The sequence below is a fragment of the Choloepus didactylus genome, chromosome 8 (assembly GCF_015220235.1).
Source record: "Choloepus didactylus isolate mChoDid1 chromosome 8, mChoDid1.pri, whole genome shotgun sequence".
Lineage (NCBI taxonomy): Eukaryota > Metazoa > Chordata > Mammalia > Pilosa > Megalonychidae > Choloepus > Choloepus didactylus.
The window spans coordinates 47,475,476-47,498,238 of record NC_051314.1 but is presented as its reverse complement, the minus strand read 5'-3'; the positions used below and the strand labels follow the sequence as shown (position 1 = coordinate 47,498,238).

At 36.6% G+C, this 22,763-nt stretch overlaps 1 protein-coding gene across 1 annotated transcript in view; it reads left to right on the top strand.

The window, feature by feature from the left end:
• TMTC2 (transmembrane O-mannosyltransferase targeting cadherins 2) overlaps window positions 1-21,694 on the top strand; it is a 438,482-nt gene extending 416,788 nt beyond the window's left edge. The window contains exon 12 of the mRNA XM_037847587.1: window positions 19,266-21,694. Coding sequence (XP_037703515.1) covers window positions 19,266-19,445 — 180 coding nt within the window. The 3' untranslated portion in view covers window positions 19,446-21,694. The remainder of the gene's footprint in view (window positions 1-19,265) is intronic.
• Window positions 21,695-22,763: the final 1,069 nt, after the last annotated feature.

Below are 22,763 nucleotides of genomic sequence, written 5' to 3'. Positions count from 1 at the left end.
TAAAAAACTGAAAAACAATCCTACAGAGGAAGGAAAAGATGGCAGCATAGAAAGGAGTGGAAGTCAGTTAGTCCCCCAGAGCAACTAATAAAAAATGAGGAACAACCACTAAAAAATCTGGAATAACTGCTGGGAGACGACTGCTACTGTCTCATCGTACAACAGTCTGAAATGGGAGAAATGCCCAGCATCGCAGCATAAAATCTGTAAGTAAAAACTGTGGACCCGAGCCGAAAGCCCCTTCCCTCATGGCAGCCTGAACTGAAAAGCCTGGCGGTGCTAGAGAGCAGTGCTCTCTGAACAAGCAAATATACCTCAGCCCAGCTCCAACTGGGGTTTTAATGTTAACCGCTCAATACAAACAACAAATCCTCAACGAGCTTTTGGTGACGACTGACCTTGGAGAGCCAGAGGATGTATCTGTCTCAGGACGGGGAGCCCAAAGGATTGGGTGCTATCTCTGGCCAACAGGTGAATCTGGGTGCCGCAGACTGACACTGAAAGGGGACTTTCTGTCCCTTTCTCTCTCTTTCAACCTGGGCAGCTCAGTGGAGAAAGCCTCAACCATTTTCAGCTCGTAGTGCTCCACAGTAGAGAAAGCTTCGGCTATTTTAAACTCGCAGCACTCTGACCCAGACAAGGGTGGAGATAGCAGAGTCAGAGAAATAAAGAACCTATTTATATGCAACTGACCTCTCTCTAGGGGGCATAGCTTCCCAAGAGGAAAGAAGAGGGGCCCAGCTCCACTACCTGCCTTCCATTCAGAATCAGACCCCAGAGCCTGGGAAAACAGCCATGGGCCACACTTCCTTACACCAGTCTGTAGTGACAGGCTGACAGGCGCCACCTGCTGAGCAAAAAAGCACAGGGTGTGTCCATCCTCTAAGACAAACCTAAGCCTGTTCTTGTCTGGGAAAACCTGTTTGGGGTGGCCAAGGAAGTCAGATGCCTAGACAACAGAAAACTACAACCTACACTAAGAAAAACAAAGTTATGGCCCAGTCAAAGGAACAAACTTACACTTCATCTGAGATACAGGAATTTAAACAACTAATGCTAAATCAATTCAAAAAGTTTAGAGACGATATGACAAAAGAGATAAAGTCTATAAAGAAAACACTGGGCGTACATAAGGCAGAAATCAAAAGTTCAAAAAAACAACTGGCAGAATCTATGGAAATGAAAGGCACAACACAAGAGATGAAAGACACAATGGAAACATAAAACAGCAGATCTCAAGAGGCAGAAGAAAACTCTCAGGAACTGGAGAAGAAGGCACCTGAAAGTCTACACGCAAAGGAGCAGATAGAGAAAAGAATGAAAAAATAGGAGTAACATCTCCAGGAACTTAAGGACAAAACAAAATGCAGGAATGTATGTGTCATTGTTGTCCCAGAAGTATAAGAGAAGGGAAAAGGGGCAGAAGCAATAATAGAGGAAATAATCAATGAAAATTTCCCATCTCTTATGAAAGACATAACATTACAGATCCAAGCAGTGCAGTATACCCCAAACAAAATAGATCTGAATAGGCCTATGCCAAGACACTTAATAATCAGATTATCAAACGTCAAAGACAAAGAGAGAATCCTGAAAGCAGCAAGAGAACAGCGATCCGTCACATACAAAGGAAGCTTAATAAGACTATGTGGATTTCTTAGCAGAAACCATGGAGGCAAGAAGGAAGTGGTGTGATATATTTAAGATACTGAAAGAGAAAAGCCACCAACCAAGAATCTTATATCCGGCAAAACTATCCTTCAAATATAAGGGAGAGCTTAAAATATTCTCTGACAAACAGACAATGACAGAATTCATGAACAAGATACCTGCTCTACAGGAAATACTAAAGGAAGCACTACAGAGTGATAGGAAAAGACAGGAGTGAGAGGTTTGGAACACAACTTTGGGAGATCGTAGCACAGCAGTGTGGGTGCCCTGAATGAGGATGACTGTGAGTATGGTTGAAGTAGGGAGGTTAGGAGCATGTGGGACACCAGAAGAAAAGAGGAAAGATAAAGACTGGGACTGTGTAACTCAGTGAAACCCAGGGTGTTCAACAATTGTGATAAAATGTACAATGTTTTTCATGAGGGAGAACAAATGAATGTCAACCTTGCAAGGTGTTAAACATAGGGAAGTATTGGGGGGAAAACACAATTAATGTAAACTAGAGACTATAATTAACAGAATCATTGTATTATGCTTCCTTTAATGTAACAAAGGCAGTACACCAAGGTAAATATAGATAAGAGTGGAGCATAGGGGAGAGGTGTGAGACTCTTGGCATTGGTGCTGTTGTCTGACTCTTTATTCTACTTTGATCTAAGGTTATCTTTCTTTTTGCTGCTTCCTAGCTGTCATGTTGTGTTTGTTTGTTTGTTTTCTTCTGCCTCTCTACCTTCTTTGACTTTTCCTCCTGCTTTGTGGAAGAAATGTAGATTTCCTTATATAGATAGAGGTGAGGGTGGTGAACACATAAATATGTGACTATACAGGAGAACCATCGATTGTTTACTTAGTATGGAATGTATGGAGTGTGAGCAAAACCATCTTAAAAAAAAAAAAAATGGGTTGATGATGAAACCTTGAGGGCAATATACTGAGTGAAATAAGCCAGCCAGACACTTAAGGACAAATATTGCAGGGTCTCACTGATAGGAACTAATTATAATATGTAAACTCATAGACATGAAATATAAGTTACCAAGATATAGAACGAGGCGAAAGAATGGGGAGCAGTTGCTTATTGTGAGCAGAATGTTCATCTAGGGTGAACTTAAATGTTTGGAAATGAATAGAGGTGATGGTAGCACATTGTGAGAATAACTAACAGTACTGAATGGTGGGTGAATGTGGTGGAAAGGGGAAGCTCAGAGTCATGTATGTCACCAGAAAGAAAGTTGGAGGTTAAAAGATGGGAATGTATAAAGCAGTGAACCTTGTGATGGGCAATGTCTGAGATTAACTGTACAAATATTAGAAATCTCTCTCATGAAGTAGAACAAATGTATGACACTATAACTAGAAGTGACTAATAGAGAGGCATATAGGAAAAAAATATATACCTATTGCAAACTATATACTACACTTAGTATTTCAACTTTCTTTCATAAACGGTAACAAATGTACTATACCAAGACTACGAGTCAGCAATGTAGGGGGGGTTGGTTGGGGTATGGGAGGATTTGAGTTTCTTTTTTTTGTCTTTATTTCTTTTCTGGAGTAATGAAAATGTTCTAAAAATTGAACAAAAATTAATTGTGATGGATGCACAGCTGTATGATGGTACTGGGGGCAATTGATTGTACACTTTGGATCTTTGGATAATTGTATGGTATGTGAACAATCACAATTAAAAAAAAACATTGTTTTTGTTTACTACTTATCCTGAGAGTCTGGTAGAGAGCTTGGCATATTGTAGGTACTCAATAAATATTTGCTAAATTACACTGAAATTGGGTTAGAATGTACCTCTACTAGATCAGCTCTTTCTGCCAAACCATAAGAATTTCTCTTCTTTCAGCAAGCAAGAATTCACTGAGAGTTTTTCATATTCCTGAGCCCAGCACCAGTCTTATAAAGGCAATTAAAATACATTTACTGTCTGCCTCACCCTCTAGCAAAGAAGACAGACACTTACACAACTAGCTTTAATTCACTGTGGTAAGCATTGCAATAATGTACATAGATAACACTACGTACATAAAGAATGAGAGAATTGCATAGAGAAGTAGACGATAAATAAGAGATTGTTAAATTCATTTTAAAGAATGAGCAGAAGTTTGTCAAAAACAAAGGAAGAAGGACTTTGTTACAGGAGCATAATATGATAAGGAATGAATGATCAAAAAGAGTACATGACAATAGTAGATATGTCATGTAGCTCAGGCCAGATGTGCACTGAGGGATTGTTTTGGTTGTCAGGCTATAAAGTACTTCTTAGTATCGGGCTGGAAAGTCTGAGTTCTTTTTTATACTCACAGGGTTGTCCCCCCACCCTTTCCCCCAATTGGCATGGTCAAATCTGTGTTTTAGAAAGACAAATGGCCAGGTGGAAGATAGATTGGAGTAGGGAAGAAATTGAAGGGAAAAAAATGCTGAAGAGCAATAGGAGATTTGGAATGGGGTGAAATGCTAAACTAAGGTGGTGCCAGTAGTATGGAGAGTGGTATAGAGAGGGGATGTGAACATTCTGTTCATCTTAAATTTTTTTCTGTTTGTCCCTGAGAAAAGGAACTAAGAGGAAGGCCAGAGAGAAAGGACTATGGATAAAGTAGAGATGGGGCCCTAAAGAAAAATTGATCCTGCTTGCTGGGTGGCAAGGGGCGGCATCCTCTCCTGTACTTGGTGCAGGATTCCCCATAAGTTACTGTGGACATTCGTGTGGATCCTGCAGCCCCTCTGCAGCCCACCCACTGGCCATTCAGATTTCTGCAATCATCCGATAACCCCACTGACACTGGACCTATGTCAGTGGTTCTCTGGTTTGTATAAAACATATTTTTATTTTTTTGAAACAATTATCCATATGCCAGTCTTGAGAGAGTGATTCTGATCAAGGAAACACAAGGCCATGAAATTGATTTCGGGGGCATTTTGAGATAGCAAGAGCTCTGTGGCCTTACCTTTCAAGTAGCATCATGGAGGTGACAACACTTACAAAACTTACTCTGCCCAAATATTAAGAACAGACTGGACACCGAAAAGACAATATAAATAGCTGATAAACTTACAAAAATGTTCCTAACTCTAAAAAAGCTAACAAACTCATGTTATTAACCTTGTTAGTAATCAGGAAAAAACAAATTAAGCACAGAATAAGACACAGTTTTACAACTTTCAGTTCAGTAAAAGTTAAGTCAGACAATATAAAGTGTTTATATTAACAATATGGCATAAGGGGTCTCCTGTACATGTTCATGCTAATGCATTTTGATACAACCACATTAAAGAATAATTTGATAATAACTGGCAAAGTTGAAGATTCCCTATGATCCAGCAACTCCACTCCTGAAAACTCTTACATAGGTACTGTATTAGTCAGAGTTTTCTAGGGAAACAGAACCAACAGGAGATATCTGTAAGTATGAGATTTTTTTTTTTCACTTTTATATGATTTAATGAGTTTTGTTTCTCTGTTTTTGTCTTTTTGTGTTTTTTTTATTATTCATTTTATCGAGATATACTCACATACCACGCAGTCATACAAAACAAGTCGTACATTTGATTGTTCACAGTACCATTACGTAGTTGTACATTCATCACCTAAATCAATCCCTGACACCTTCATTAGCACACACACAAAAATAACAAGAATAATAATTAGAGTGAAAAAGAGCAATTGAAGTAAAAAAGAACACTGGGTACCTTTGTCTGTTTGTTTCCTTCCCCTATTTTTCTACTCATCCATCCATAAACTAGACAAAGTGGAATGTGGTCCTTATGGCTTTCCCAATCCCATTGTCAACCCTCATAAGCTACATTTTTATACAATTGTCCTCAAGATTCATGGGTTCTGGGTTGTAGTTTGATAGTTTCAGGTATCCACCAGCAGCTACCCCAATTCATTAGAACCTAAAAAGGGTTGTCTAAATTGTGCATAAGAGTGCCCACCAGAGTGACCTCTCAGCTCCTTTTGGAATCTCTCTGCCACTGAAGCTTATTTCATTTCCTTTCACATCCCCCTTTTGGTCAAGAAGATGTTCTCCATCCCACGATGCCAGGTCTGCATTCCTCCCCGGGAGTCATATTCCACGTTGCCAGGGAGATTCACTCCCCTGGGTGTCTGATCCCACGTAGGGGGGAGGGCAGTGATTTCACCTTTCAAGTTGGCTTAGCTAGAGAGAGAGGGCCACATCTGAGCAACAAAGAGGCATTCGGGAGGAGGCTCTTAGGCACAGTTAGAGGGAGGCCTAGCCTCTCCTTTGCAGCAACAGTCTTCCCAAAGTATGAGATTTTATAAAAGTGTGTCACGCAACTGTGGTGATGCACAAGTCCAAATTTTGTAGGGTAAGCGGTGAACTGGCAACTCTGATGAACGTCTTCAGTGAACTTCCCAGGAGAGGCTGGCTGGCTGAAGAAGATGATGAAAGTTCTCTTTTTTTCTCTCTCTTAAAAGTTGTCAACTGATTGGATTAAATCCAACTGATTGGATTCTCTCATTAAGGAAAATACTCCCTTAGGCGAGCCTAGAGGTAATCAGCCACAGGTGTAATCAGTTGACTGGTGATTTAATTAACCAGCCTTCAGGTTTATTAACTGGCCACAAAATCCTTGCAGTAACAGGCCAGTGCTTGCTTGACCAGACAACTGGGCACCATCACCTGGCCAAGTTGACACATTAACCCAATCATTGTACGTACATATAGAGATAAGCACAAGAATATTCATGGCAGCGCTGTTTTAAAGAGTCGATCACAAATAGTTACTCAATGAAATTAAAATGCAGGAACTACAGTTGCATATATCAGCATGGATTAATCTGAAAAACAAAATGTTGAGCAAAACAATTCAAGTTCAGATGGATGCTTCCAGGATGATAACAAATCTAGAAAATTAAAACTTACGAAATAACATTATACATTTGTTATGGATACACAAAAATAAAAGTGTTAAGCATGCACTGGAATGATAAATACCAATTTCAGGATAATGGTTATCTTGGGGAGTAATCAGGTATAGGAGAGTGAGGGATACTTGGAGGCTTCAATTGTATTTATAAAGTTTTATTCATTAGGTAGGTACACAGTGTTTATTATATTATCTGAAATTTTTGCATGCCTGAAATATTTATATGCCTGAAGTATTTATATTAAAGAAAGGAACCTGCATATGGTTCATTCATATATTCATTCATTTATTTAGTCTCTCATTTATCAATCCATTCAGCTACCTGTTCATTTCTTTTTCACTGTCAAGATAATTTTATTGTCATTGCTGTACAGATGACAGCTTAAACCATGGTGGGAGAAGGGAGCAGGGTTTAATTAGAGAGATGAGGACAGATTTAAGGAAGATTTGGGAGTAAAGTTGCCAAGACTTAACAATTGAATTGAGTATGTATATTTGTGTGTATGGAAGAAAGCAAGAAATCAAGGATTATTTATTCAAGTTTCTAGATTGGCATGGGACCATTAAACATGCTAATGGGACAAAGCAATTTTGGAGCTGATGGGAGATAAGGTATCTAACTTTGTCTTGGTCCATGCTGCAGCTTTTCCATAAGCCTAGGCAGGTAATCCTAAAAACTTTAATTAATGAACTATTTATTAAATATTTACCAAGTACAAAGCACAAATAAATGTAGAGATCCCTTACATTTATGCATAAATGCTCTTTTCAGTTAATCTGTTTCTTGAAATGCCTGTGCTATTAATTTATAAGCATCTCAGTACAGTTACTGCTCCAGAAAGTTTAATTGGGTAAGCATTTTAAATAGAGTACAGCTGAATGGCTGTATGCAGTCTTTATTAAGTCATTTGGTAACTACTCTAAAAAGAATGAGAATACATTAAAAACTTCAGGCTGTGAGAACTCATTTAAGTTTGCAAATTGTACTCAGAAGGAAAGATAAAGGTGGCTGTCTTGAAAATATCCCAAAAAATGTACAATAATAGTGTATTAGAGTTTTCTGGGTAAGGCTAACTTCAGACAGTCTTTCTTAAAAACTACTTAGTTCATGCAATAAAAAATAGAAGAATGCATAAATAATTTCAGCAACATGAGTAGAACCTTTGAATAGAAATATAAAATTAAACATATTCGTCTGTCAGCTCTTATCCCCATCTTTTCCATGGCTTCTCTTGCTTGTTGATTATCCTTCATAAAAGGGAAGAGCATGGAAACTAATGGGAGAACACAAATCCAGAGAACCCATATGCTGTGTGGTTTCTAACACCTGCCTAATCAGAAAATATCAACCAACTCATACTTTCCTTTTTCTGGGCCCCAACTAAGTCCTCTGTTCAAAGTTCTACATTTTAATCCTATTCCCAGTAGGAATATAAATCCCCAATCCTAAATCCCCAGATGGTCTCTAATATTCCTCCCCCATAGGTTTCCCTCAAAGAATATATAATTGGCAAAGGCCAGGAAAATGTATGCTTAGAAAACCCAGTGAACTCAGCTGGGTTCCTTGTCTAACGGGCCTTAGACTAGAATCAGATCTCCATAATCTTGCCTTTGTTCTACCCAACCCTATAAATAGCCATTATTTTGATTTGGCTTGTTTCTTTCAATGCTGGAGGAATAAGCCAAAGACTGCAGTAAAATAACAATAAAGGCAGAATTTCTTAGAGACTTGAAAGAAGATGTCATTTGCTGCCTCAGTGTGGCTGCCAGTCAGTCTTTTTGATGTAGAGTGTCTGTCCTCTTGAAGGCAACAAGAAATGTCTGGTTCTCCTTTTTAGTCTATGAAGTAGTAGTTGGTGTCATTTTGTACCGATCGGCAAGCCCCATGTTACTGCTTTAGCCTGCTGACTGCCTTTGTTAAAATGCTGAAAATTTCATCAGCTGTCTTTAATAAAAAAAAAAAAAATAGTATGCATGAGGAAAGACATCAGCAGTTGTGTTGGGTTTCTGTTTCCCAGCCCATGAGTTAAACTGGCAGAGAGCAGTGACAGCAATATACAATCAAACAACCAGACACCTGGAATTCTTGCATTTTGGTTAAATAACTAGGAAGTCTTTAAGTCTGATTAGAAATTCTTACATGCTCTTGGTTGTTAGAATGCTTTTCATACCTCTCTTTCTGATCACTTTAATCATGTATAGCTTCTTTTAATAAAATTACATTTTAACAGTTATTAACTTAAACACGTGCATGTCCAAGAGAACAATTCTACTTTTAAGGACATTAGACATTTGATCTGACTGACTTAGTTCTATATGTTATAACCTTTTATAGGCAGTTTCATCACAAAAGCTGTAAAATCTGTGATCTGGAAACGACCTCTAGAAGAGTGCTTCTCAAATTTTAATGAGCAGACAAAGCACCAGGGGATATTGTTAAAATTCAAATTCTGATTCAGTGGGGGGTGGGGGCCTGAAATTCTGCATTTTTATCAAGCTCCCAAGTGCTACTGCTGCGTGACCACACTTTGTGGCCATTCCAACAGGCATCTACTAAGCTATCCTGGCATGGAGGGGAGACATGAGAGGCTTACAAAATAAAGCCCCTGGCCTTGAAGAGAGAAAGCAACCATATAAGAAAAAGTAGAGTCTGTATCTAGTTTTATTCATAAATTTTTAACAAAAGCATGTCAAAATAATTGTTGACACTTTGTAAGTTGTTACCTAGGGTAGGGTGATGATACTCAGAATCCAACAGTGATGCCTCACTATTATTCTAAAAGTTTTAAATATAATTATTTTAGCTGTTTTTATTTTTATTTCTTCTAATGATTACCTCTAATTAGTATACTTTTCCTGATATTCTTAAACTTTCAGCTTTAGATAGTATCTATCTATTGATTTCCTGCTAGGGAGGTGAAAATTTAGCTCACTTACCTCTACCAGTTTCTACTCACACTTTTCCCAAAATAGGTATATTACTGTTTTAGGTCCTCTCTTGGTTATTTTTCATATATTTAAATGATATAATTGAATTTCTATTTCTAGTTTCAGCAGTTATAGATAGGATTTCTCTTCTTAACATAAAATCTTATGTTTTTAATCATCTAAAGTAAAAAAAAAAAAAAAAGTTCCTGAAGAGTTTATTTACCAAACCTACTATACTAAACCTTTTGTAAAATATTGATACTTTCTGTTCAGATTTAAAATATGGAATCCTACCTAGGAGATGTAATATATCAATGTTTTACTTTCCTTCTTAGTGTATTTTAGTTCAAATTCTTTTAGGTTAATCACTTTGTCTAAGACAGACCTTTAAGGTAAACCATCTGTCTAGGGTAGATCTGAGTGTTTGGTCTGTGTAGAGAATTGGTTACCATTTATGGATGAGTTTCTGTGGTATCATTCGGTGCATCTATATCCTACATTTTAGCTTCATTCACAGGTGCAATCCTGGGGTCTTCTAAATGGTTCTCTAGGCTGGCTGCCCAGCTGGGACCTCTCTGTTGACCCCTCCCCCGGGTTAGACCACTGTCTCCTGGATCTTCTGGTTTCAGCTTTCTCTTTTTTCATTTTGTGAGTCTTCCCCTCTAGTAGCCTTTGAAAAAGAAAGGATACGAGGGAAGGGGTAAGTTTCAGAGTCTTATGCACATAAATGTATGTATTATGCCTAAAATATTTGCTCAATAGATTGGTTTGATGTGGCATTCTCAGTAAAAGCACTTTTCTCACAGAATTTCTCTGGAGAATAATCCTGGTGGAAAAGTGCCTGACTATTGGCAGTCTTGTGCAAGGAGGCAGGGAAGTAGCCCCACTGTTTCATACGTGCGATTTTATCCTACCCTGCCCCAAACTCATCCCTACCATTCATTCTACGTGGTACCGCTAAGACTTAGGCCTTTCTCTGTTTCCACAGTCTGTTGGTCCCATTCTCTCTGGTATTTCCTCTACAAGGTCTATAGGCTGTAACTTCTTTCTTTCCCCTTCTAAGGCAGTTAAAAGTTTTCCACTTCTTTCCATTTGCTAAAATTTGCTGAAGTTTCCTGTTCACTGATGCCTACCTTTCCATTTTCTGCCCATAGCGGTTCATACATTTTAATTCCAGATAGGATTGAGGGCCAGTAGCTTTATACTCTGTTAAATACTTTTAATGAGAGAAGTAAACCAAGCTTTGATGAAAGTACTGGATAAGGGTCAGAGGAAATGATAGGAGAGCATGCAAAATAGGTGGAATAAGATGTAGTTAGTAAATATAGAGGCAAGAATAGGCAAAGTATTTAGGGAAGCCTAAGGAGCTTTATTTGGCAAATTGAAGAAGCTCTAAAAAAGAGTAGTGATCAATGAGGTCACCAGGTAAGGAGGCACTGAGGTGTGAAGGAACCTTAGGATTGCTAAGTTAGGAAGTAGACTGTGCCTCAATAAGTGACAAGGTGATACAGTAGATTTTTTTAGAAGTTTGTTCAGAGTAATACTATGGCTTTGTTTAAAGTTGACCGGAAGCAAAGAGAGAAAATATTCAGCTTAAATGTTATCTCCTCGGAGTTCTTCCCTGATCACCTTACTATTTCTATAATATATCCATTCCCCAATTGTTTTTAGAATTACACATTGCAATTATTTTATTGATCTGTTTGCTTTCTTGCCTTTTGTCTGCCTTTCTTACTAGAATGTAAGTTTTATGAGGACAGATATTGTGTCTGTCTTCTCCATCAGGCTACCACGTAGGAATGTTTTAGTGAATACTTAGAAAGTGATAGAGTAAATGAAAATGGTCAGGTATGAAATTAATAGACCTGAAATAGAATAATGGCTGTGGACATGGGGACAATGATTCAGATTTAAGGAGGATTGCTGGGGTCGTACTGCAAAGATGTCACGCATATTGGCTTAGGGAAGGAGATGGAAGAAAGGAAGGTAAAACCAGAGAGATGTCTCCAAAGTGATTCCCCTATACAGAGGGCTGTATGCTGTATGTGCATTTTGATGGCTTTGGAAAATAATTCCATATTATATAGTTACTGATGTTACATTTTAGCATATCTGTATATAAATTTCATCAGTTTCCATTCACTGAAATAAGAAGCTATGGTAATTTTTTTTTCTGCAGTTTTATAGAGATACATTCACACGCCATACAATCCATCCCAAGTATACATCCATTCACAGTATCATCACATAGTTGTGCATTCATCACCACAATCAAGTTTAGAACATATTCATTATTCAAAAAATACCCAAAACGTCCCATACCCCTTATGTTCCCCCATTATTTACCCCTAGCATTGGTGTCATACATTTGTTACGGATGATGAAAGAATATTAAAATATTACTGTTAATTATAGTCCATAGTTTGTAATAGGTGCTTTTTTTTCCATATACAACTTTATTATTAACTCCTTGTAATAGTGATGTACATTTGTTCTAGTTCTTGAAAGAACATTTTTATACTTGTATTTTTAATCAGAGTCATTGTCCACCACAAGGTTCACTGTGTTATAGAGTGCCATGTTTTAATCTCTAACTTTCCTTTAGTGACATACATGACTCTAAACTTCCCCTTTCAGCCATAATCACACGCACAATTCAGTGCTATTAATTACACTCACCATAATGTGCTTCCAATACCTCTATCCATTTCTAAACATTTAATTCAATGTAGTTAAAAATTCTGCACACATTAAGCATCTGCTCCCCATTCTCTACCCTCATTCTATCTCGTGGTAACCTGTATTCCAGATTTTATCTCTGTGAGTTTACATATAATTAATTCATATCAGTGAGATCATACAATATTTGTCCTTTTGCTTCTGACTTACTGCACTCAACATAATGTCCTCAAGATTCATCCATGTTGTCATGTGCTTCAGGATTTCATTCCTTCTTACTGCTAAATAATATTCCTTTGTGTGTGTATACCACATTTTGTTTATTCATTCATTGGTTTGGATTGTTTCCATCTTTTGGCAATTGTGAACATCATTGTGGCCACTTTGGACATCAGTGTGAAAATGTTGGTTCACATCCCTGCTTTCAGTTCTTCTGGATATATACCTAGTAGTAGGATTGCCCAATCATATGGCCATTCTATACTTAGATTCCTGAGGAACCACCAAACCATCTTCCAAGGTGGCTACACCATTTTACATTCTCACCAGCAATGAATAAGTGTTCTTATTTCTCCATATCCTCTCCAAAACCTGTAGTTTCCTGTTTGTTTAATAGTGGCAATTCTAGTAGGTGTAAAATGATATCTCAGTGTGCTTTTGATTTGCATTTCCCTGATAGCTAGTGAAGCTGAGTATCTTTTCAGGTGCTTTTTAGCCATTGGCATTTCCTCTTTGGAAAAATGTCTATTCATTTCTTTTGCCCATTTTTTAATTGGGTTGTTTGTCTTTTTATTGTTGAGTTGTGAGATTTCTTTATATATTCTGGATGTAGAACCCTTATTAGATATGTGGTTTCCAAATATTTTCTCCCATTGAGTCAGCTGGCTTTTTGGCTTTTTGATGAAGGTATTTGAATCACAGTATTCAGTTTTGAGGAGGTCCCATTTATATATTTTTTCTATCATTGCTTGTGCTTTGGGTGTAAGGTCTAAGAAACTACCACATATCACTAGATCTTGAAGAAGCTTCCCTACATTTTCTTCTAGGAGTTTTATGATACTGGTTCTTACGTTTAGGTCCTTGATCCATTTTGAGTCAATTTTTGTATAAGGTGTGAGAAGAGGTCCTCTTTCAATCTTGTGGATATGAATAGCCAGATCTCCCAGCACCATTTGTTGAAGAGACTGCTCTGTCTCAGTTGGGTGGACTTGTGAACCTTGTCAAAAATCAATTGACCATTGATCTGAGGGTCTATTTCTGACCTCTTAATTCAATTCCATTGATCAATATGTCTATCTTTATGCCAGTACCATGCTGTGTGACCACTTTATAATATGCTTTAAAGTCAGTATGGTAGTTTAAAACTTTATGAACCCCAGAAAATTATATTCTTAAAGCTAATCCATTCATGTGGATGTTGACCTATCGTGAGTGGGACCTTTTGATTAGGTTATTTCAGTTGAGGCATGTCCCAGGTTCTTCATCCTCTTACTGGAGTCCTTTATAAGAGGACAAAATTCAGAGAAACAGAGCAGAAGCTGAGAGAGAAGGATACAGAGAAAAGCCACTAAAGAAAGAAACACACAGAAGCTCAGAAAGAAAGGCACAGATGGAGCAGCCAGAAACTGAAAGCAGGGAAACCTGGGAGAGATGGACCAGCAGACATCACCCTCTGCCTTGCCATTGGACAGAGGATCCAGAATCACTGGATCTCCTGTTGATGCCTTGATTTGGATATTTTCATGGCCTCAGAACTGTAAGCTTGTAAACTGAAAAATCCCCATTGTTAAAAGCCAGCCCATTTCTGGTATATTGCATTTCGGCAGCTTTAACAAATTAAAACAGTCAGGAAGCATGAGTCCTCCAACTTCATTCTTCTTTTTCAAGATGTTTTTGGTTATTCAAGGCTCCTTACCCTTCCAAATAAATTTGATAGTTTGCTTTTCCATATCTGCAAAGTAGGCTGTTGGAATTTAGATTGGTATCACGTTGAATCTGTAGATCAATTTCAGAGGAAGTGACATCTTAACAACAGTTAGCCTTCCAATTCATGAACGTGGAATATCTTTCCATTTATTTGTCGTCTTTGATTTATTTTAGCAATGTTTTGTATTTTCCTGACTATATGTCCTTTACATACTTGGTTAAGTTTATTCCTAGATTTTTTATTTATTTATTTTTTGGGTTGCTATTGTAAATGGAATTTTTCTCCATTTGATTACCTCCTCAGCTCATTACTATTTATAGAAATGCTACTGAATTTTGTTTGTTGACCTTGTATCCTGCCACTTTGCTTAAATCATTTATTAGCACTAGTAGCTTTGCATAGACTTTTCGGGACTTTCTAAATATAAGACCATGTCGTCTGCAAATAGTGAAAGTTTTACTTCTTCCTTTCCTATTTAGATGCCTCTTATTTCTTTTTCTTGCCTAATTACTCTAGGTGGAATTTCTAACACAGTGATAACTAACAGTGGTGACAGTGGTCATCCTTGTTCCTGATCTTAGAGGGAAAGCTTTGAGTCTCTCACCAATGAATACATGTTAGCACTGGCTTTTTCATATATGCCCTTTATCATGTTTATGAAGTTTCCTTCTTTTCCTATTTTTCAAAGTATTTTTATCAAAAAAGGATGCCGGATTTTGTCAAATGCCTCTTCTGTTTGAATTGAGATGTTCATGTGCTTTTTCCCTTTTGATTTGTTAATGTAGTGTATTACATTAATTAATTTTCTTTGGTTGAACCACCCTTGCATACCTGGGATAAAACCCACTTTGTGATGATGTATAATTACTTTAATGTGCTTTTGGATTCAATTTGCAAGTATGTTGAGGATTTTTCATCCATATTCATTAGAAAGACTGATCAGTAATTTTCTTCTTTTGTAGTATCTTTTTAGGCTTTGGTATTGGGGTGATGTTGGCTTCATAGAATAAGTTAGATAGTGTCCCTTCCTCTACAATTTTTTGGAAGAGTTTGGGCAGGATTGCTGTTGTTCTTGGAATGATTGGTAGTATTCACTTTAGAAACCCTCTGGTCCTGGGCTTTTCTTTTTTGGGAGGTTTTTGATGACTGACTCAATCTTTTTACTTGTAATTGGTCTGTTGAGGTTTTCTATTTCTTATAGAGTCTGTGTAGGTCATTATTTGTTTCTAGGAGTTTGTCCATTTCATCCAGGTTGTCTAATTTGTTGGCATACAGTTGCTCATAGTATTCTTTTATGATCTTTTTGTTGTTGTTGTTTCTTTGGGGTCCATGTTAATGAAACCTTCTCATTTCTGATTTTATTGCATCTTCTCACTAAGGGAAGTCTAGCTAAGGGTTTGTCAATTTTATTGATCTTCTTAAAGAACCAACTTTTGTTTTTATTGATTCTTTCTAATGTTTTTGTTGTTGTTGTTCTCAATTTCATTTATTTCTGCTCCAGTCTTTATTTCTTTCCTTCTTCTTTCTCTAGTTTCTGCAGGTGTTAGGTCTTGTATTTTAGCTCTTTCTTCCTTTTTAATGTAGGCATTTAGGGCTATAAATTTCCCTCTCAGCTCTGCCGTTGCTGCATCCCGTAAGTTTTGATATGTTGTGTTCTTGTTTTCATTCATCTCAAGATATTTACTGATTTCCCTTACAGTTTCTTCTTTGACCCATGGATTAAGAGTGTGTTATTTAACCTCCATATTTGTGAATTTTCCAGTTCTTCACCTGTTATTGATTTCCAGCTTCATTTTTATTATGATCAGAGAAAGTGCTTTGTATAATTTTCATCTTTATAAAGTTATTGAGACTTATTTTGTGCCCCAGCATGTGGTCTATCCTGGAGAATATTTCATGAGCACTTGAGAAGAATGTATGTCCTGCTGCTGTTTTGGGGTATGATGTTCTATATATGTTAGGTCTAGTTCATTTATCATATTATTTATGTTATAGCAATTTTTAAGCATTATATAATGAATGCATGTAGGTTTTTTAATAAAACCTTTTTTTAAATTATTAAAATAGACATATTTACATTCAAACCAGTGGATTAAAACAGAACATAGAACTCCATAGCTTCTTAAAAATATTGAATGATGTACTTAAATATGAATATTTTTAGTTTACATAGATTTTTGCTCTTTAGGGAAAGCAGTTAATGAGTGTATGATAGCTTTCATGAAATCTTTTATCCTACATTAACTTCATAATGTCAGCTCTTTGTTATTTTTATTTAATGAGAGTAACACACAAGTGTGGATAATGCAGAATTAGTTTGTTCAAAACCACCATTAAAATTAGCATTCGTTTTTGACAACAGATTTAACTTCCCAATTTCTTAGAATAATATTTAAATAATTTTTCATCATTTGGTGGCAGGGAGATGACCTTGAAGCATTCCAAGCACAGACAAACCTCAGGCTGCAATTTAATAGCAAAACCTATGAGTATGGCTTGCTATACTTCACCACAAATTTTCATATTTACCTCTTATAAGGTTAACATAAGAAAAGCTACAAAGCTAAAGATAAAGCCAGTTAAAAAGTCCTTAGCATTTGGATTCAGTGGTCTTGCAGCTACACTGGGCTGACCCACAGGAAGATTCTGCTTTGTCTTTGTGAGACGATGAGAAGGAATAAAAAGAAGAGGAAGAAAACCATTATGTCTGTGTGCTCATATAATCTTTATAGAAACCCTATGAAGCAGGGACTGTTACTCCCATTTATAGAAGAAACTGATATTTCAAGTACGCACTCAATTTGTCCAAGAGCGTGCATCACTGCAGTGGAGCTGGCATTTGTACTTAGGCAGTCTGACTCTGTAACCTCTGAGGGTTTTTAAATAATCCCCTTGAGTTATAGTTATAGTTAGGTAGAGACACTTTGATAATAAAGTGATTCAAGACATAACTACTATCTCCCAGAGCCATCTGGTTTCTCTCAGCCCCATCACTGGGCCTCTATTTCTGGATAGTAAGGAATGGTTTCTTACTGTGCTTCTTCCTCCCAATTTCCTGTCTTTCCCCTCAGGATAGCAAGAAGTCCGAACATTTGATCTACTTAGCATCTCCAGCAAATCAAGCCATGAACAAACTTCACCATCACTTTAGTAGCTGTTTATTGGTAGTTGTGCTAAGCAATGTGAAGGACATAATTCAGAAATGTATCCAGGCATCAAAGAACTCACAGATAATAGAGGTTGCTTTGATAACAAAGTTCTTTTTGGAAGACAGAGTAGGCGGTGTTATTTTCAGTTTCCATTGTAGAACTAATTCACTGCACATATAATTTAGAGCCACGTTTATTTGGATTGGTGTTTAAAATTAGAAATTGACCATCTGTATTTTTCTTGATAAGTATAGAGTCATCTTGACCAAAAGGTTTTCGAAGGTCAGGAATAGCTTATATTGGCAACATTATTTTTGGAAAAGAAAATGGACATAAGAGGAAATTGAAAATAATGCCCAGTAATTGAGGACATAAGAGAATATTGATATGCATCCAGGGACATACTATGTAGCCATTAAATCAAAAGCATAAGGGCTATACAGCAAATAAAACTCACGTACATGCATGTGCTAGACCTCAAACAAAATGAGACAAAGACTGAACTTGGCATTTGTAAAGTGTCTATACTATGTATCTGCACTGTGCTACATTAATTGCTTATTTTCTCATTTTATCTCTCTAACAACATGCTAAGAAGTTGATGTTATTTAAGTATTTAGAATTGGGGCACAGTTACATTAGGAGACTTCACGAAGGTCACAGTTAGTGGTTGAGCAGGAACTGAAACCTAAATGTTTTATAATCCAAATCCGATCATTTTCCCAGTTGGTTTATTCTGAGCTGTTCCACCTTCTCCCCTAGCATTTGTTTATGGTTCAACAGTAATTGTTTTTTACTGTAAAGAATGGAGTCACATGAATTCACTGAAAAATGTATGCATTGTGAAAATATTAAATAGTGAAAATATTGTGGACTTTTTTAGGCCCTAGCACAGAGTTTCAAGGACAGTTAATGGTTGACACTATCTCATAAATGAGAGTATAATGGTATCATTAAACACTTTTAATTGTTATTTGAAATATGCATTTATGTAATTGCCAAACTGTAAGCTGCTCTCTATTATCTAGCATGTTCCAAGGAAAACATAAGAGCAGAATAGCCCTTATTTACACATAGCAAGCAAAAGATTTTTTTCTTTTGGGAAAGACTTTTATTCTTGTTAATTAATTTCTAAGAATTGGGGGCTGGAAACCCTGGCATTAAACTAGTGTTACATAACATACTTTTTAAAAAACTTTCGCTTTTCACATGATAGTTTTGTGTTGCAGTTATCACATCTGTGACTGAAAATTCTTGTGATTGAAAATTATTTAACTGCTTTTAAACAATCATGAATTTTTTTCTTATAAAGGTTAAATTTCTATACCATATTTTATCTATTTTGATATGTTTTATTTTGTTATATTTATTGCAAGCATTCACCATTAGAAGTTTAAAAGATGTTTGGCTTCTAAAATATAAGCACTTTGTCTTGACAAATTACTTAGGTAATTGGAATGGATAGCAATTGTTGCATTTGAATTTTTTCATGGTTTTACCATGAAAATACCAGTAAACTTTTATAGTACTTTTTTTTATTATTATTAAATGCCTGGGGTGCTGCTAAGGAGAAAAAGAATATGTAAGCATAGATTTGTGAACTTTTCCCACTTAATTTTTTATTTCTTTGCACTGAGTTGGAAAAAAAAAAAATCTGTTCTTACCAGCTGAAACTGTATCACGTTTAACTTTTTTTGCAGAGTAGAGTTTGACTAGGTGCCTGGGTCTCCATATGTAACCTATGCTTTCTCATTAAAGGGAAAAAAGGAAAACAAAACTATTTCTGTAGCTGCCTGCCCCATGTAAAGCATAGAGTTCACAGCAGCTGTTTGAAAACTTTTTTCTCCTTAGTTATCTTTGCCTATGTATATAAATTGCTAAATTGCTGCCACAGAATGCCTCCAGGCATAAGGGAATCATTTACCTAAGTGGATGAAGATTTTTGGTCTTCCACGAAGGAAAGCTTGAAATGGCCTCTTAATAGTTTTCCTTCCTTTCTCTTGCTGCAGTATCCGGCTGCTCTGATGAACCTGGGAGCCATCCTGCACCTCAACGGCAAGCTCCAGAAGGCCGAGGCCAACTACCTGCGGGCGCTGCAGCTCAAGCCGGATGATGTCATCACGCAGTCCAATCTCCGCAAATTGTGGAACATCATGGAAAAGCAAGGCCTGAAGACTTCTACGACCTGACACAGGAGGGCAGTATCTCGTCTTGCACTTTTGAAAGCTGGCTTCATAAACAAACAGAACTTCCTAGCAGTGCTGTGGCAAGACTCGTTTTAAACTTTATGACCAGGGACAGAAGTTCCCGAGGTCACTGCCACTTCAGGGAGAATCCACTTTGCTGTTGGCACAGCCATAAACACCAAAAAGGGGAACATTGGTAACCTCCTGAAGGATGTAACTGTTACCCATTGAACTGTAAACCAGAGCACTTAAAACAGGATCTTTTGGCATTCTTTCAAAAGGGGTGGGGCCGGGGGGAGGATCTGAGTTAAGGATGGTGCTCATTTTTGAAAGCTAATTTCAAAATTGTTCCATAAACACTGTGAGAGGAAGTCAGAGTGACCATTCAGCCACAGTAAACTATTAAGGTCAGGCGTTAATAGGGAGTAAGCTGGCTGGTTGTCCTAATGCTGCTGTCCTCCCTCCTTGGGGCAGCCTGTTTATCAATTTCTCAACTTGAAAAACTTTTTTTTTTCTTTTTCCTTTTGATATTGCTATGTCAGGATCTGTCAGAATCGGCACCTGTTTCCTGGCTAGTGCCCATAATATTTTATGATTTAGATGTCACAGATTTTTCTCCTTCACACATTCTTTCCTTTTCATGTTCTGAAAAGAATATCAGAGAGTAGGACTAACCACACTTTACACTGATGTTGTAAGAGGAACTGGGAAGGCCTTATGACTGTCAGGCAGGCCTGTCAATGTTGCCAACATTTTTCCCAAAACTGGCTAGTAGAATTCATTGTATTAATTCTCAGGCTTCTGAAATGACCTTTTAAAATAGCTATTTCTAGTTTACGCATGCTTACATAAGGATTATATCAAAGGGAAGTTGATAAATATTCTGATTGCAATAATTAAGCAGCAGCTATCTACAAAAGGGAGGTGATTTGTGCTTCCCATAATATTACTGATTCAAAAATCCAGTGTACCCAAAGGAGTGTGAAATAATAGTTGCCAGTGATTTTGCATTTTAGAAAGACTTGGTATGGAATGCTAAATCACTTTCTAATATATACCTAAGCATCAAAGCTGATAAGTTTTCAAGAAATAATTTTTATCTTATTCTTACTTTGTTCTTCCTATAAGATGTCAAAAATGACTTATTTAAGCTGAAATAGAGTGTAGCGTTACCTGCGTGTTTCTAGGTCTTTTGCCAAATGCTTTCTTCAGCTGAAAACTATTTTTCACTAGCAAATTTGGTATTTTATTTCATTACCTGTTATTAACAACTTCAATGATTGTTTCAGGAGTTAAAGACTATAAATGAAGGTAGAGAAGAACGTTTAATGAAATTTTTTGTGCTGCAGTAAAACTTTGCTACTAAACTTGGCTACTAAAAATTAATTTCATAGAACACCAGTCTATTTTCAAGTTCTTCATAGAGAAAGTAGCTATAGTATACCCTATTTATTTATTTATTATTCTACCACATCAAAATGACAGTATAAAACTTAAAGTCATTAAACCAGTTCTTTGCGACTTAAATTAGCTTTTTTTCCTTTCCTTTTACACTCCATGTATATATGATCAGCATCCTTATTAAAGGGAAGCTGGACATGCAAACACAACATATTATGTTTTCTCCATATTTTATGTTTTGCCGTGTATCTGAATACAATGGGATAAGGAATTTAAAGTAGGGCCCCTGTGGCATTAATGTTTCTGTGATAAGGGCATATGTAGTGAGAGGTTTTTTTAATGGCATTGTTAAGACCCTCCTAAACATGTATATTATTATATTATTTTGTGAACATTTCATTGACAGGCCAGAAGTTAAATTATAACTAAATCATTGTGTTTTCAGAATATTTAACACCACCACCAACAAATCCGTGGTCAAACCAACATAGTAGGTTGAAGTGTGTTTTTCATCTTCTATTGCATTGGCAATTGCAAAATTAAAAAAAAAAAAGAATTTAATATAAGACTATGAGATGAATTCAATGTCTAACATTTTTATTTATTTAAATAGTTATTGACCTATCATAACTTCCTGATCTTAACCTTTTATGTTTTTTTATTGTTATTCTTCTTCCTTTCAAACACTTAATTCTTAATATGTTCACTGATTGCAAAGTAGAGGCTCTCCATGTTGACCCAGTTCCCAAGTAGCATTCATAATTGGGCCTGTGTCACAAAATGCATGGATCTTTAATAACTAATTGTCCCTGACACCTTTTATACAGGGCTGGGCTTAGTAACTGACCAAGTTGGGGGTGGGGGGGGTGGGGGGGCGTTAAAACATGATCAAAAATGTCTCCGCTCAGGGATTTATGATTGATTATTACAGACAGTGCTAAAAATATAGAGCACAGACAAGTTTACTAAATTAAAATTTTATTTTTTGAGAAACTTATTTGTATAAATTATCAAGATTTGTAGGCTTTCCTTTTGTAGAAATAATTGTTTTATGTGCCAGAGTATTTCAATTTTGTTTTCAGCAATAAAGCATTGATAACAAATATATTGTGTAAGCCATTTTTCCTAAATGAGAAAAATTGTGATTAGTAATGTATAATCAATAACTGTTAATCATTACTTAATTACTATTATAATAATTAATAAGGGTTGCAGATATTACCAGCTATGCCGTATTTTTTGTTCTGATTTTTTATAAATTTTCATTGTGACCCGTACAACACAAAATTTCTGATTTTAACCACTTCCATGTGTATGCTTCAGTAATATCAATTACATTCACAATGCTGTGCTGCCATCACCACCATCCATTACCAAAACTTTTTTATCACCTCAGAGGGAAATTCTGTACCCATTAGGCAATCACTTCCATCTTTCACCACCATGCCCCCCCCACCAGCCCGATAACATGTAATCTATTTTCTGACTCTAAGAATTTGCTTATCCAGATACTTCATATGTGTGAAATCATACATTTCCCTTTTGCATCTGCCTTATTTCACTCAACTTTACATCTTCATGGTTCACCCATGTTTTACTAAGTGTCAGAACTTCATTCCCTTTTTAAGGCTGAATAGTATTCCATTGTAAAGTTATACTACATTTTGTTTATCAGTTCATCTGCTGATGGATACTAGGGTTGCTTTTACCTTTTAGATACTGTGAATAATTATTCTATGAACATTGGTGTACAGATACCTGTTTGAGTCCATGTTTTTAGTTCTTTGGGTTATAGACCAAGAGGCGGAATTACTGGGTCATATGGTCATTCTATGTTTAACTTTCTGGAACTGCCAAACTGTTTTCACAGTGGAAAATATTTCTACCTTTTTACATGCTCACCAACAATGTGCAAGGTTT